General features: G+C 49.6%; 1 protein-coding gene across 1 annotated transcript in view; it reads right to left on the bottom strand.

Annotated features, from left to right (window-relative positions):
- Positions 1–15,082, bottom strand: part of SEC14L5 (SEC14 like lipid binding 5) — a 39,076-nt gene extending 23,994 nt beyond the window's left edge. Inside the window, exons 1-3 of the mRNA XM_066197635.1 lie at positions 15,018–15,082; positions 11,231–11,336; positions 9,306–9,381 (exon numbers count right to left, since the gene is read on the bottom strand). Of these exons, the coding sequence (XP_066053732.1) occupies positions 9,306–9,368 (63 nt within the window). The 5' untranslated portion in view covers positions 9,369–9,381; positions 11,231–11,336; positions 15,018–15,082. The remainder of the gene's footprint in view (positions 1–9,305; positions 9,382–11,230; positions 11,337–15,017) is intronic.
- Between the last annotated feature and the right edge of the window lie 377 nt (positions 15,083–15,459).

Raw genomic sequence — 15,459 nt, 5'->3', positions numbered from 1 at the left:
GATCCTGCCAGTGCCAGAGTGCTCCTGCCCCTCCACTGTAAGAGCTGCTGTGCCCCTGCTGCTCCTACACGCCCCACGGACACGGCCAGCAGGCAGGATCTTTCTAACAGCTACTCCTGTTTCTCCTTGGCAGGGTTTTCTAGGAAGTGACCTTGAAATCAATTACACCACAGAGGCCTCAGGAATGCACAACAGGGACGTGTAACCACTGAATTACTGCAGGAAACAAAACACCTCAGCAGCCAACCCCCCTGCACACCTCGAGGCAGTTCCCTCCAGCCTGCTGGGTTCCAAGTGGTTTCCATGTGCTTCCAGAGGCAACTGCTGTTAGATGGGACCCCCAAGAGTACAAAAGCTGTGGGGGGGAAATTAAATTGCATTGTGTGGAGCACAAAGAAATTTAATAGTGATGCACCTGATGTAGACAGAATTTATAGTCAACATTACACGAATATGTGACAAGGAGAAGACTTCATCCCTGTGATAAAACACAACTTTTCATGATCAGACAATGTTTAAATCTGTATTTATTAATGAGATTCCTCAAGGTCATGTTACAGCCACGCGCAGGTTGCCAGGAAAAAGGAGCCCCCTGTGTTCAGAGGAAGGGAAGTGAGGAGGAGGTACAATACCAGATTTTGAGCTGAAGATGCCCAGATCATCATCCCTTTGAAAAGAGATGATGAGAAGCAAGATGAAGACACCTCATCACTTTTAAGTAGGAAGAGGATACATTTGGAGCAGCTTTTGAGCAGCTCTAATGATACATAAATATTCCTCTGCAGATTCAGGCCTTCTAGGAAAAAGGAATTTCATCCTGCAGTCTCTCCCACTGCTTGGTCTCAGTGCTAAGGGAACCACAGAGTCTGCACACAGCAGACACAATAATCCACGTGTTTTGAACAGAGCAGATACCAGCTTCCCACTAGCCACAAAGCAAGATAAAATATACAAGGAACAATGTGGGAGGGACCAAATGCATATTTAGGGTACAGAAAGGCACTGATTCAGGGAAAAGAGAACTTCATTTCAAAGAGGTGCAGAGTATGCACAGCAAAATTCTTTGGGGCCCGAGGGGAAATAAAGAAACACTTCTGTTGGCCAGAGGAAAAAGATTTGCCAGTGAGAAGTGCATGGGACAACAGCACCCAGGCTACAAACATTGACCCAGTGTTATCTCAGCCTGGACTACAGCCAATAATTTGCCTCATTCCTTCAGATTTTGGTGAAAGAAACAATTCAGGGAGCAGCAGCATCTATTGCAATACAGGCACAACTGAGGGCCACAGCAGACCCCCTAAAGCCAGGCCCTGCAGTGCAGCTGCACAAAGCCCTCCTAGGAAGCCACCAACGTGCCTGACCTCCTGTCTGAGAGGGAACAATACCCCATTCAAGCTGTCCTGCTGCAGCCTTCTCTCTCCTCTGCTGGGAGAAGGAACTCCGTGTGGAGCAGTTGGGGTCACCAACAGCACAAGGCTTTGGCCTTTACGAAAAACTATGGAAATGACACCTTATCCAGGAACCACTGCTTGCCACAGCCCAGCGTGGAGAGAGAGAAACCAAAATGGGAAGGCAAGGAAGCAGAGATCTCGTGTGACTAACACCTGAAAGAGCAAAACACAGCAGTCAAGTGTCACATTTACTGCTTGGTGATTCACCCCAAAATCAAACAGGCTGGCTCACAAACTAATGGCTACTTGGAAGGACACTCTGTCATTGCCAGAAGCTGCTGTGAGAATTTATACAAACTGGCCAGGGTCAGACTTGAGCAGGTCACTGTGCTTAGCAGATAAAACAAGCCCATACTGGTTGAGATGTAAGAATTAATTATGATTCTAAATTTTACCACCTCTTATAGCCCCTGTTGAAGAGTTTATAATTTGTCTTCTGCACCTACACGTTCAGCAGAGAAGGATCTTTTGGTCACTGCTGGAAGATGAGATAAAGGAGATACAGCAGAGCTGGAGGTGTCTCCTTGTGCTGTGCCTCTGGACTGGAGCTCCTTTCAGAGCTCAGCCATCCCTGCACCAGCCAGCACCCACCAGATTAAGCTCGAGACACAACCCATCCTTCAAGGAAATAACTTCCATGCTGCAGCAGGTGAGCCAGCCTGCACAGACCCTTGGAATAAGTGTAAACCTTCTCCAATCCACACACGGTGCAGCACCATCCTGCTCAGCAAATGGAGGCTGAGCAGTGGCAAAGCAAAGCTCCCAGAGACCCCTGTCAGCCCCACAAAACACTGAGCACGATGTGCAGATGCTTCAAATGAATAAGCAGCTCTTCCATCATCCAGCAGCTGTGACAAACAGCACTCACCGAACACTTTCTACTCTCTTGAGGGGAAACATCCCACACCACGATCCCAGGAGAAATGTCAGCTCCTTGCCAACTATTGCTCACTCTCAAACCTGCCTCATGCTAATGGAAGAGGTGGCAGGACCCAGGGCTGAGCACCCCAGTGCAGAGCAGCCCAGCTGACACACAGAGCATCACTCCCAGGCTCCTGGTGCCAAATGCTGCTCGGCAGGAAGATGAGGGGATATTTTTAGTGTATCTTGACAGCAGAGTTTCAAGCCTTCAAGTCACACTGAAGCATCATGTCTTGAGTCAACACTAGATTATCTCTGAGTGCATAAAATGTTAACCCAGTAGCTTCTGGCAGTCACAGCAAACTCACCTTCCAAACATGGCAAAAAGTAGGGATGAGGGAAGCTGCCCTCTTTACAACACCTGGCACAAACCCATGGCTGCAGGCAGACCATCCACCTCCAAGGAGGAATTGTCAAGTTTTACATACCAAACAATCTATATATCAATAAAAATCTATACCATATACCTATAATCTATAACAATCAATAACAAACAAAGCAGATCCTGTTTTGCAGCGATTTCTTAGCTACTGCTTAGGTTATTATCAGGACATTTCATGTCATGTGAGGCAGGGGTTGACCATCAAAGAACACCTGTTTTCAAGCATTTTCCCCCCTTGCACATTGATTCTCTCTCCATCTCCAACGTCCTGCCACCCAGCAATACCATTTCAGGCAGGACCTAAAAGCTGTGCCATTACCTGCAGCACAGCAGCTGCAAAGGAGCTTCCAAGCACTGGAGATGCTGCAAAGCTCTTCCCTGTGTCACCTGCAGCCACCTGGGACACTGAGAGCAGCAGGATCCTCTGCTCTGGCACTTGTGCAGCTGCTGCACTGAGAACTCCACTCCAACCTCCCTGGCTGCTCCACACAGCCCTCTGTGCCTTCTCTGCTGTTTCTGAGGATTCCAGCTGCCAGGAACTGCTCTGCTTCCCTGCAGCAAGAGCTCTCCTGGCTCCAGAACTCACACTTGAAAGCAGATGCTATAAGCCAGCATAACAAATATTTTAGTTAAGATTCTACTCTTCTTTATTTAAAACCAGGCAGTGGCAATACTATAAAAGTGACAACAACCTGGAGCTCCAGATGGGGCAGTTCCAGCCTGTAATCACAACTCAGCATTCAGGAACCCCCCAAAGTGTCCTCTGTGGTGCATCAGTGCCATGGCACTGTAGGACATGGCACTGTAGGTGACCTGACAAACAATCTGCAGCACTTAGGAAGACAGCAGCAGCCTTTGAGGCCTGGCTGGGCTGTGAACACACACACGGAACTGTCATTCTGAACAAACCCACAGAGCTGATGTGACCCTGGCTTGTGCACTGTACAGCTCTCACACCATTTATCTGTCACCAGCACAGCCCGAGCCCTCTGGGTGTTCAGTAGCAAAAGGGGGCTCAGTTACAGGAGCATCACTGCATCAGCCAGTGAAATATCAGACCCTTTAAGACTCCACAGCATTAGGGAGGAGAGCACACCCAGCACAACAAGATTTAAGCAGTCTCTTTATATATTCAAGCTGCTAAAAGCAACAGGAAGAAGTCATAAAATAAAGCTACTTAAAATCTAAAAACTTTAACACAATGCATGTTGATGCTGAAAAGGAAAATAGGTTTGAAAAAGTGTATGGAAAGCAGTTCTGGCTGTCAGGACCTGACCTCCAGCATTCAGAGTTTCTTCTCCTGCAGCTGAGCCTGACAGCCAAACCAGCAAGGAGCCGTTTTCAATTAGCCTGCATCCACAAACCTCCTAACACTGGTGACACAAAATAAATGTTGGGATGGTTGTGAAACGAGTGATGCGTTTTGATTTTAGTTGTCCTGGATGGTGACTCTTGCACGTAACCCTGGGTCAGATCCTTGCTGTTGGAAAGGAGCAAAAGCTTTGCCAGTGCACAAACAGCACAGAGAAGGATGATTACTGAGGGACAGCAGCGAGGAGCACTGCCACATCCGGTGGCAACCATCAGGACTGCTCCTGAGGGTCAGGCACAAGAAGAAGACATCTCACATTGGGACCAGGGATGTTTGCTTTTCATGGGTATGACCCTGTGTACAGGATGAGAGAGTAAAGATGATGGAAAAGGAGTATTTCTGCTGTTTACTCCATGAGAAGCTCTGACTTTATTTAAACTTGCAGCATTTGTAGCCTGAATTAAATTTGTCACTCAGCTCACTAGAACCTCTGACACTCAAACTGTACTGAGCTGAAGCAGAATCATCCACTGTTATTTTCCTACTTTGTCTTATCTGTGAAATTAAAAACTGCAGAACAACTAAATGTAAAGCATTGGAGACCTACAAATCTGGAGACGGACTTTGCATGAGGGCATGGAGTGACAGGACAAAGGGGAATGATTTCACCCTGCCACCGGGCAGAGTTAGATGGGATGCTGGGGAGAAACTGCTCCCTGGGAGGGTGGGGAGGCCCTGGCACAGGGTGCCCAGAGAAGCTGTGGCTGCCCCTGGATCCCTGGAAGTGTCCAAGGCCAGGCTGGATGGGGCTTGGAGCAACCTGGGATGGTGGGAGGTGTCCCTGCCCACGGCAGGGGTGGGATGAGATGGGCTTTAAGGTCCCTTCGACCCAAACTGTTCGGTGATTCAAAGAACACTGAATTGCCACTAAAATCAGAAGAGTCAGGAAGCTGTTTAGAAGTGCAGGCCAGGAGCTCAGATGTTGCACCTTTCACTTGCAGAGCAAGGCCGGGGACTCATGAGCTGCCACAGGTCTATCAGAGACTGAGTGATGAGATGAGAAAAACCCCACACCAAACAGGCACCCCTAGAAGAGCCACCCCCACCCAAATTCTTGCTGCAGGAGCAGAATTGCCCTGGCCTGATGAGCAGCACTCGGCCAGCACAGAAACACACACCAGAGCTCTTCATGTGTGTGTCTCCAAAGCTCGGGCTCCCAGCTGCACAGATATGTGTCAGCACATGCCGTGGGCAGCACCAAGAAAGGAGGTCAAGCAGAAAGCAGCACTGACTCACATCAGACACATGTGGGGCTCCACAGCAGTTTTGTCTCAAGCACAAAATAGAACTGCACAGGCAATGGGAGCTGATGCTCCTGCAAACCTCCCAATGCCTGATCTTTGTTCTTGCTTCCAAAATCACGAGTTATATGTATATAGTAGTGCAGAAAGAACCCTCTCTTGCAGCAGAAACCATAAACTGCTCTTAGCCGTGAGAGCTGAACGTGAAGTGCAGTGTGGCAAGAGGAGCAAATCACTGACAAGTGTTTTCAGAGACTTCTCATTTGCAGCACTAATGCAGCAACTGAAATGATCCTTCACATACAGAAGACCCTGTAAGGTCTCGGGAGGGGGGGTTATTCTCAACCTGTAGCTATAGGGACCAAATCCTATAAACCCTCTAAAGTGTGTGAAAATGGTCGATGTCAACTGTGAGTGTGAAGGGCTGAGGCACTACTAAAAATAACAGGAACACAACTCCCTACCCCGTTCAAAGCTGAAACCCTCCAGCTACAGCCATCTCATCTAACCTAATAATTCATTGCAAATAACATTAAATATGCAATATCTCTCTCAGCTGTTTCCTGCATGTTGGACTCACTCACCCAAACCAAATTCTCATCCCCAATACATCACAGAAGGTTCACAAATATTTGCATCACTCATATGTGGCAGAGGTACCTCTCCTTCTGGATTTTTCATTCATTGTAACATTTTTAAAAAATCCCTTTTAGCTTTCCAACTACAACAGAAGGAAAATGAAAAGTAAGTTTATACTTGGGAATTTTCTTGGCTGTAAGGTAAAATCAGAAGACATGCAATGTCAAATCTGCTGATTTAATTGAAGGGAAGACAAGATGAGGCCCAGAGAGGCATGGACAATCCATTGGAGGAAGAGCTCCCTTTAAAAGACACAAAAAAAGATGAAATAGAAAGGAAAAACATGACAAGATAACAAAGTATAAGAGAAGTCAAGGTTCTTTTCAAGTATAAGGGATAAAGGTGTCAGGCACTGAATATGTGTTTGAAAAGCATAATACTTTTGATCCATTAATGTGAATCCAAGTTCAGAACAAAGCAGGTAGAAATGACTACAGTGACCTTGGACAGGTGTGGAAAAACCACCCTCTGCTTAAATCTTTTTTAGAAGAAGGACAAGAAAAAAGAAAAATTCAGAACTCCCAAATGACAAGAAAAGACTTGTTAAGCTGCTTCCTTTTTACTTCCTCAGACGCACAGACTGGCAAAGAGAGCAAGAGGGGAATGTCCTTCCAAGGACTTGGAATACACATCAAATCTCCTGCCTGCAAATGCTCCAACCCAAGGTGCAGGAGCATTAGCAAAGGGCAGAGTGTAAAACCAGAGACAATTACCCTGACACAGAGTAACAAAAGTATCACCAGGAAAAGCCCCAGCTCACCCCTGGAGCAAAGCCACAGGCACACACATTGCCACTGCACAAGTCCAAGGAGGAGAACCCCTGTTCCTGAAGGTGGGCTCCACAAAGGGCCTGGGAAACACCACGTGTGTGAGCCAGGCCAGGAAGGAATTCCTTTGCCAAATTTGGCTGTGATAACCCCATTTCTCAAAGCACACCCACTGCTTTCTATAGTAGGGTCCAAACACTGGAGGTTCTAAGGGAAAAATACTTTTCCCAGCTTATGTCCCGTTATCTGTTTAGGCTGTGTTGTGAGGAATGACCCTCCCCCATGAGGAATTAAGCACAAGTGTACCAGGCTGGAGGGTGCCCAGAGATCTGTAAAACATGGGGGTGTCTTGGGGTCACCCCTGTGACCTCTGCTTTCCTACCACAGCCTGAGACCTCGGCACTCCAAAGGTTCCCACACAGCATTTGAGGAGAAAAGATGAAAGCAGCTGAATCTCAGTGCTGAGGAAACTGCTGTCAGATTTATGGTGAAGGGGATTAACAGCAATGCCACGTGCTGAGGAGCAAAACATCTTCACTGCACACCCACTCTTCCCTGCAAAACTTCCAGCAACTGACAGCTGGTACCTGACAGCTCTGTGAGATCTGTGAGATCCACGCTGCCTCCACACCAACGGGAGCCTCCGTCTGAACACGGCAACAGTGGGAACCGAGTCTGCAACCAGCTCAGCCTGCAGGGACCACCGCAGGACTGAAATGCTGCTCTAGAACAGCAGATCCTGCTGGGAACACAGCGGGAGAAAGGGGGGTGCTAAGGGGTCGATATTCAGCTCCCTACTCCACGGCACAGTCTGCTGGGTGACCCTGGAAGAGGAACTTGTTCATCAGAAAGAGGACTAACAACTTTGCTAAGATTTGCTGAACAACTAAAGGATGACATTTACAATCCCAGCCCTCAATTCCCGGGGAATTTTAAATTCTGTAATGCTGAAAAACTGAAAGCAAATAAAACTAAACCACTTCAAAACTAAGCCCACCAGACCCCGGCCTTTAGGCATGTGCTAACAAGCTTACAAAGGATTTGTCTCAAGGCAGCCCTCCTCAATTAGCAGCCAATCGACTGAGGAGCATCTGGTGGTAGCTTTATCCTGCTAATAGAGACAACAGGAATGTGGAGAGGTGTGCATGAAGCAAAGGCTCCCAGGATCTTCATCACAGGTACTGGTGTCTTATTCTAACATAGGATACACTGAGAGAGCAAAGAGCACGGCCAGGAAAGCTTCACTGCCACAACCATCAGCCCCAGACTGGTCAGGGCAATTCTGTGCCATGTTACTGGTTTAGCTGTGAACAGACATGGCAAATCTGGGTAAGACTGGGAAAGAACAGGGTGGATTTGGGAGGGGGCTCAGCTGTCAGCAAAAGCAGGGTTCATCTGGGTGATCAGAGTGCAAAGTGAACAGCAACCAGTCTCAGCTGCTGCTCCTTTGGGGTCCCTTACTCACCATGAGGAACAAACTGATTCCCCCAGTTTTAACTGTTGAAATAAAAAACTGGAGGCTGTTTCAGATAAAACAAATCTTAGGCATGTATTTCTCAGGAATCTTGATTCGATTGTCAAGAGGAACTCAGTAGAGGCTCCCCCTTCCATTATGGGAATCACATCAGCTGTCTGCAATGGCTGCAGCTTTCCATCTTCATTCTGGGCTCCCAGAAACTAAAGGAACTGGGAACAGCCAGTGGAGGAAGCAGCAGGCTGAACGTAGCAAATACCAAGCCTGGGGACCCCTTCAGCTGACTGAAACACCCAGAAGATGACAAAACAAACCCTTGCAAGGCTCCATAAGCCAGCTCTTCTAACAATGCCCAAATGTTGCCCTTGAAATGCAACAGCAAACCTTTGAGAAGGGTATTTGACTCACACCTAATTGTGACAAAGTCCCAGAATACCACAAAGAAACTCTGGCTAAGGAGCAGCACCCATGGTCAACATCAGCCTTCTGCATCCCCAGTGAATGAACTTCAGTGACAGCCCTCAAGCCCCCTGTGGAAATCACAAGATTTGGAGAGAGATCTCCCGACAGTTCAATCGCAGAGCGGACAGGGAAGAACAATACAGGAGACTTTTCCCAAAGATTTCCAGCCTTTAACCAAATCAAAAAGCTCAGTATTATTCAGAATCCAGTTGTGGATGCATCCACACTACAGAGCTGATTAGGATCATATATGGACAGATTTTGAACTGAGTGGCATTTGGTGATATGGCAAAGAAGGTGTCTAGCCACAAACTGACCCTGCCTAACAATGTCAAATTTTTTTTTCATTCCTTGTCAAAGAATAATTACAGAAGGTTGAGTTTTCTTTTTTTTTTTTTCTTTTTTCCTTCTAATAACTAAGAAGCCATTCTTAATGCTGAGATTCTGATCCTTATTTTTCTTGGAAAACTGAAGGAGGGGAGCTGAGGCTCTGCTCCTGCAGTGGGACTGTCACAGACATCCAGCCAAACCCACAGCCCCCCACCTCCCCCTGGCCCTCAGCAGCTGGAGCAGGGAAGGTGCTGAGTGTTACTCACTGCCATGACGAGCTCAAAAGGGTATTTGTAGACTCGAACTGGGGACTGGTATTTCTGCACCATGTTTACCACACACCTGTAACAGAGAGAAATTGGAACATTTTAGATCCCCCGTGCCAAGCAGTGCAATAGGCGATTTTTACAGACCTTCCTAGAAGTTTTAACTCTTTCTTACAAATAGAGGGGAGATTTATTAGGTGGAATATCTTGCCTAGTGGCAGAGACAGAGGCAAGTCTCTGCAGTCCCAGCCCAGTGCTGCATCCAACATCCTGAGCTGATTCCCAGCACTACGGCTGTAAATTCAACTTGGAGCTCCAACAAAACTCACAATAATTAAAGCACAATACAGAGATGCAAAGCCAGAATGAATCGTACTCTGGAGAAGGAGCCTGTCTTAGGAGCCTCACAGAGCCTACATGGCAATTCTTCCCCCATCCCCCTTCCTACTTTATATCTGTAATCATGAGGGCAAAATCTTTCTCACTGAAAGCTTCCACAGTTTCCCATGTCGCCGTGTTTTAAATGCTGTTGTGCACAAAGTGGGATTCAGTTGTTTTAGCTCACTGAGAGGAAGGAAAAGGAAGCAGCATGCTGAAAGAACATGCCTGATGCTAAGCTGGCAATCACATCCCACTGCCTGGATGCCCACTGTTCCAGCTGAACTGAGGCAAGAACTGCAGGCAGCGGGAACAATCCCATCCTCAGCACTTCCCTGCTCCCAGCCACCTCTCACTGTCCTCATCAGGATTCCTCCCTCAGACTCTCCTGCCCGGGTTTTAACCCTCAAACCTTCAAACATGCATCGGTAACCAGCATCTCAAGGGAAGCATTATTAGGTAGCTTTCTGCAATTCCTTTAGGAATTCCTTTGTACTGCTCCTGCAAATACCGTCTACGAACATCAGGACAAAAAAGGCTGGATGGCTGGTTGGAGGCACTGTGCTCATTCCACCCCACTCAAATTCCACTGCTGAGCAGACACAGCCCTCGGCAACATGACACAGTGTAGCACTGAACTCAACCATCAGAGCACTCAGACAACTTATGCCTGACATTTTCAGCCCAAAACCAGAGGTGAAACATGAATAGGCAATAGATTCTCCCTCAAAAACTGCTGCAAAATGTCATCACGCTGTAAAACTCTAAGCAAGGGTCAGAGAGGAAAAGGATTTTAAAAGTTTGAGTACCTGAGAATGGGGGGTTTTTGGAGAAATAGGGTCCAGCGATCAGACAGTTCCTCTGCAGAGGATCACATTACCCAAGCAGCAAAGGTCAGGACTCGCTGGATCTCTCAGTCTCACTGGTGCTAAAAGCCAGTCCACACCAAGCCAGCCAATGCAGAGAGAACCTCCCAGCAGAGCATCCAAGCCAGAGTGCAGCGAGAGGAGCAGGACAGGCACACCCCAGGAAGCCCGGGCTGCTATCAGGTATCGGATACCCGAGCCAAGAGGCACAGGGCACCTTGGAACACGACCTGTAACATGACTAGGCTGGGCGGGGACCCTCCCCGTGAACGCAAATGGAGCGGGAGAAGCCTCCTCAAGCTCATTTTGCTGGGATCTTGCTTATTCTGACCTCCCCTTCTACACCTGAAATTGCTGCACCTCTGCAGGAGAAGGTCAGAAACCTCCACAGCAGAAAGGCTCAGGACAGACCAGTCTAGAATCATCCACAGCCCAGAAACAGAGGCACCAGCCACAGAACAGTGGGATGGCACAAGCTGTAGCTCAGCAGCCTTAACTGTGCTGCCTGGACAGATCCACTGCTCCCTGGCAGCTCCTGGACCTGACTGCCACAGGTTTATTGTCTCTGTGCTTCTCAGCTGAGGGAAGGCTGGAAAAAAGAGCCAGTGACTATTACACCCACAGGAAGCTGTGGAAAAATGACAGCTGATAACTCACACCTGCCCTCGAAATCTTTCATACCTTGGGAGAGTACAGCGGCAGCAGACCTTTTACGCCCCCTCCTCCAAACAGAGCCGTGAGACTGTCATTGTGCTTCTCAAAGCAACAGGGACTCCTGCTATAAGTCCTGAGAAAAAAGGAAAAAAAATCAGAAAAGGCAGTGAAAGGTGGCTACTTGGCACACCCGGCTGAAGATGATGATTAGCGCTGATAAGGACAGAGTCTCAGGTGTTACCATTGGGCATCTGGGCCATATTGGCTCAAGACTAGCACCTTCCCAGGGCTTTAGCACCAAAGACAGATGTGTTTTTAAAGTCATCTCGTGTTCCACTCAAATTATAAACAGGTATGTTCAACCACCAGAAAGAAACCACCCAACCAGTGCGTGTCTGCTCCTCTAACACCCATCCAGCTCTACAGTGGCCCAGGCTCCTTGCTCAACTTCCTATTTGCATCTGGCTAAAAAAACTTATCAGGAAAGACAACTCAGGTGAAGAGCAGTGACCCACTGAACTGTAGCACAACCACTTGGAAACCCCAATCCACAGGTGGAGGCACACCTGGAGCATCCATGGGGAAACACCTGGAAAGAGGCTCAATTCCAGCTGGCCAAGCTCAGAGTAGTTGATAAAAGCTCAGAGGTTGGAGTTGTCAATGCGCTGAAGGAACAAATATGCAAAAATAACAACCATCCCAATAATAACAACCCTAACCATCCCAAGCAGATATTAAAGCTATCTCAATTCTCGCACACCTGGACACAGAAAACAGCAACAGCCACCACATTTCACAAAGCATCCTGTGACACACTGTGCCCTGAGAGCCTCAGCTCCCTGGGCACCCTTTTGCTCCAGCCCACACAGCAACTCTTCGCTGAACCAAGCAGAGAGAGATCATTACAAGCTCAAGATCCACCTGCTGGGTGTTCCAGGGAAGAGGAGGGATATGGACCCCTGATGGCACTTGGTGTAACTCTGGGAGCATTCCAGAGAAATGGATTCTGAAGAAGCAGTCATGCACCCGAAGCTCCCCCAACACAGGAGCCAGGCCTGTGAGGGCTCCCGTGAGGAACACACATCACTACACACAGCAAAGGGACAGGCAATGGCATTAACTGTGTGTTTCCTTCTCATCTAGAAACAGCCACTGTGCACCTGAGGGATTTTCCATATGCTTGGCTTCTATTCTACTATTTGTAGGAGCAGCTTACTCAACAGAATACAGCCAGATGGTCGGAAATCAGGAAGTGAATGTAAAAATTAAATACACAGAAATCCCTGAATCGAACCCCCCACCCCTGCTTCTCACCCAGGCACAGAACTCAGTCAGCCCCTTCCACACTGGAGCTGCCTGTTGGATGTGGAACTGGCAGCAAGTGACTTTATTAACTTCTCCCACCTGTGGTGGCTGCTTTTCATCTTGAAGAGAACTGAGCAGGGTTTTTTTTGTTTTGTTTTTGACAAAGAACTGCTGAAAATAGCAGGATTCTTGACTTCCTCAAATACCATTACACCACGTGAAAGCCAGCTGTGGCACCCAGCTAAGCTGATATTTCCAGTTAGAAAAGGGGGGCTCCACAGGGCTGCATTCTTCCCTCCTGCCTTCTAGAGAAAGGTGGAGAGAAAGGTGTGTGACATTTCCTCTGCCTGGGGCACCTTTCACTAAGGGAGATATTGTAATCGATGCTTTACACACAAAATAATAACACAGTACCAAGCCGTATGATATTTATTAGAGCTTTTTCACCTAAGAACTTAAGAACAAGGCTTTTGAAGCTTGATATAAGGAAGCCTCAAGGCGGAATGGTGCCAGAATAAACATGTATCATTTTTTAGAAGCTCAGGCAGGGCTTTATCTTGCCCCCTAAGAAACACCTCTGCAGCAGGTGAAGCAGCACAAAGGGTGCAGGTCACTGCTTGGCACTGCTCCTACACCTGGCAGAGGTACCTGGAGTCCTGGTGTGGATCAAAACCAAAGACAAGCAACACAACATTTATCCATTCCTGACCACACGGTGAGGAACAGTCTTCGTGGCTGAGTGGAAGAAGGAAACGGAACAGTGTCCAACACTCTGCTCTCAGAGCTGTTTCACTTCCATGAGTGTATCACAACAAGCTCCATGGCCAATATTTCCACACATCCATCTCATAAGGTAATTTTCTCACCAAAGAAATCACCATGGAACTTCTATGCACAGCAATACATTAACTCCCTGATATTTGCCAGCCTGCAGGAGGAGATAAGCATTCCTGAAGTAAAGCCCCTCATTCCTCATCTTAGTACTCCACAGGCAGTCATACCACATAGATTTATCCATCCACAGTGTAGGAAATAGTTCAATTCTCAAATACAATTTAAGAACAGGAGACATAGAATCCTGGAATGGTCTGGGTTGTAAGAGACCTTAAAGCCTATCCTGGGCAGGGACACCTTCCACTATCCCAGGCTGCTCCAAGCCCCATCCTACCCGGCCTTGAACATTTCCAGGGCTGGGGCAGCCACAGTTCCTCCGGGCAACCTGTGCAAGGGCCTCATCACCCTCACGGTTCTTGTCCCTCATCCCTCTCCAGCTCTCCTGGAGCCTCTTTAGGCCCTGGAAGGGGCTCTGAGCTCTCCCTGGAGCCTTCTCCAGGTGGGCATTCCCAGCTCTCCCAGCCTGGCTCCAGAGTAGAGGGGCTGCAGCCCTTAGGGCAACTCTGTGGCCTCCTCTGGACCCACTTTGACAAGTTCACATCCTTCTTCTGCCAAGGACCCCACGCTTCAGTTTAACATGTAACTCAAGAGTAGACCCAGGCAGCAGCTCACTCGACAGTACAACAAAGCCCCAGCAAACTGTTTCAGTCAGCCTTGAGTGAAGTTGGCAGCTGTATTTTCTTTGAACAGAGGCTGGCTGTCATCAGCCTCACCAGATAAGTGGTGCCATCAACCCAAGCACCTTCTCACCATCTACAGACCATTTTTACTGCTTGGAGGAGTTAAGCCAAGTGACCCAGAGAATATACTTGGTTCACCTAGAAGCTGATTTGAAAACATGGAATCACAGAATGGTTTTGAAAGGACCTTAAAGCCCATCCCGTCCTAGCCCCTGCTATAGGCTGGCTCCAGCCCCACTACCTCAGGTTACTCCAAACCCCGTCCAGCCTGGCCTTGGATACTTCCAGGGATGGGGCAGCCACAGCTTCTCGGCGACCCGTTAAATCCATCAATGCATTTAACGGCCATTGATCAGGGTCACCCTTTGAGTTTATAAATACTTCGGGGCGCGTTTCAGGGCAGATTTCAGGCTCGGCGTGCCCGGCTCTCCGGAGCCGCTGGGGCCGCTGCTGGGGTCCCGCTCACAGCCCCCTCCGTGGCGAGCCCCGCCCGCCTCAGCCGGCGCCCGTCACCCCCAGGCACGACACGAGCCTGACAACTTTAGAACCGATGTATTTTGCCCTTAGACCTGAAGGGATCCCCCGCCACCCGGAGCCCACCGTCCGAGTCTTCACCGGCTCCCTCCCCGATCCCGCAGGATTATAACTAAAATTCCCCTTTCGGCTTCCCGCGGCTGAAGGACAGCGGCTCCCGGCGCCCCCACACCCACCCACCGCCCCCGCTCTGCCGCCTCACGAAGGGCCCGGGCACACGAGGCAGCAAAAGCCTCACACCCCTCACGTCCCCCCCCACCCCGCCCCTCCTTCACACGGCGGCCCCGAGGGACCCCCGGAGAGCGTTGCCCACCGCGGCCGCCTCCCGTCTCCCACAGCCACATTCCCGATGCCGCATCCCAGCCCCCTGCTCGCCCCCCGCCCGTCCCGCTCCCCCTCACCGCGGGCGCGGCGCAGCCCGGCCGGACCCATCCCGCTCTCGGCGGCTCCCGCGGCTGCGGCGGCCCCGCCCCCGTGTCGGCCCCGCCCCCGCGCGGCCCCGCCCCCGCAGGGCGCTGTCCATTGTGCTGCGGGGGGCGCGGGCAGGCCCCGCCCCCCGCACGTGCGGCCCCCCCGCGCCCCCCGCCGCCATCTCGCTGAGGGGCGGCTGAGACCCGGCCGTGAGGGGGAAGATTCCTGCCCCGTATCCCACCTAACGCTGCCCTCTGGCACCGGAGAGCCGTTCCCTCTTGTCCTGTCATTCCATCCCTTGTCCCAAGTCCCTCTGCAGCTCTCCTGGAGCTCTTTCAGGCACTGGAAGGGACTCTAAAGTCTCCGCGGAGCCTTCTCCAGGTGAACACGCCCAGCTCTCTCAGGCTGTCCCCACAGCAAAGCTGCTCCATC

Source organism: Chamaea fasciata, unplaced genomic scaffold (genome assembly GCF_029207755.1).
Source record: "Chamaea fasciata isolate MVZ Bird 193981 ecotype frontalis unplaced genomic scaffold, bChaFas1.0.hap1 SCAF_16, whole genome shotgun sequence".
Taxonomy (NCBI): domain Eukaryota; kingdom Metazoa; phylum Chordata; class Aves; order Passeriformes; family Sylviidae; genus Chamaea; species Chamaea fasciata.
This window is presented reverse-complemented; position numbering and strand designations above follow the sequence as displayed.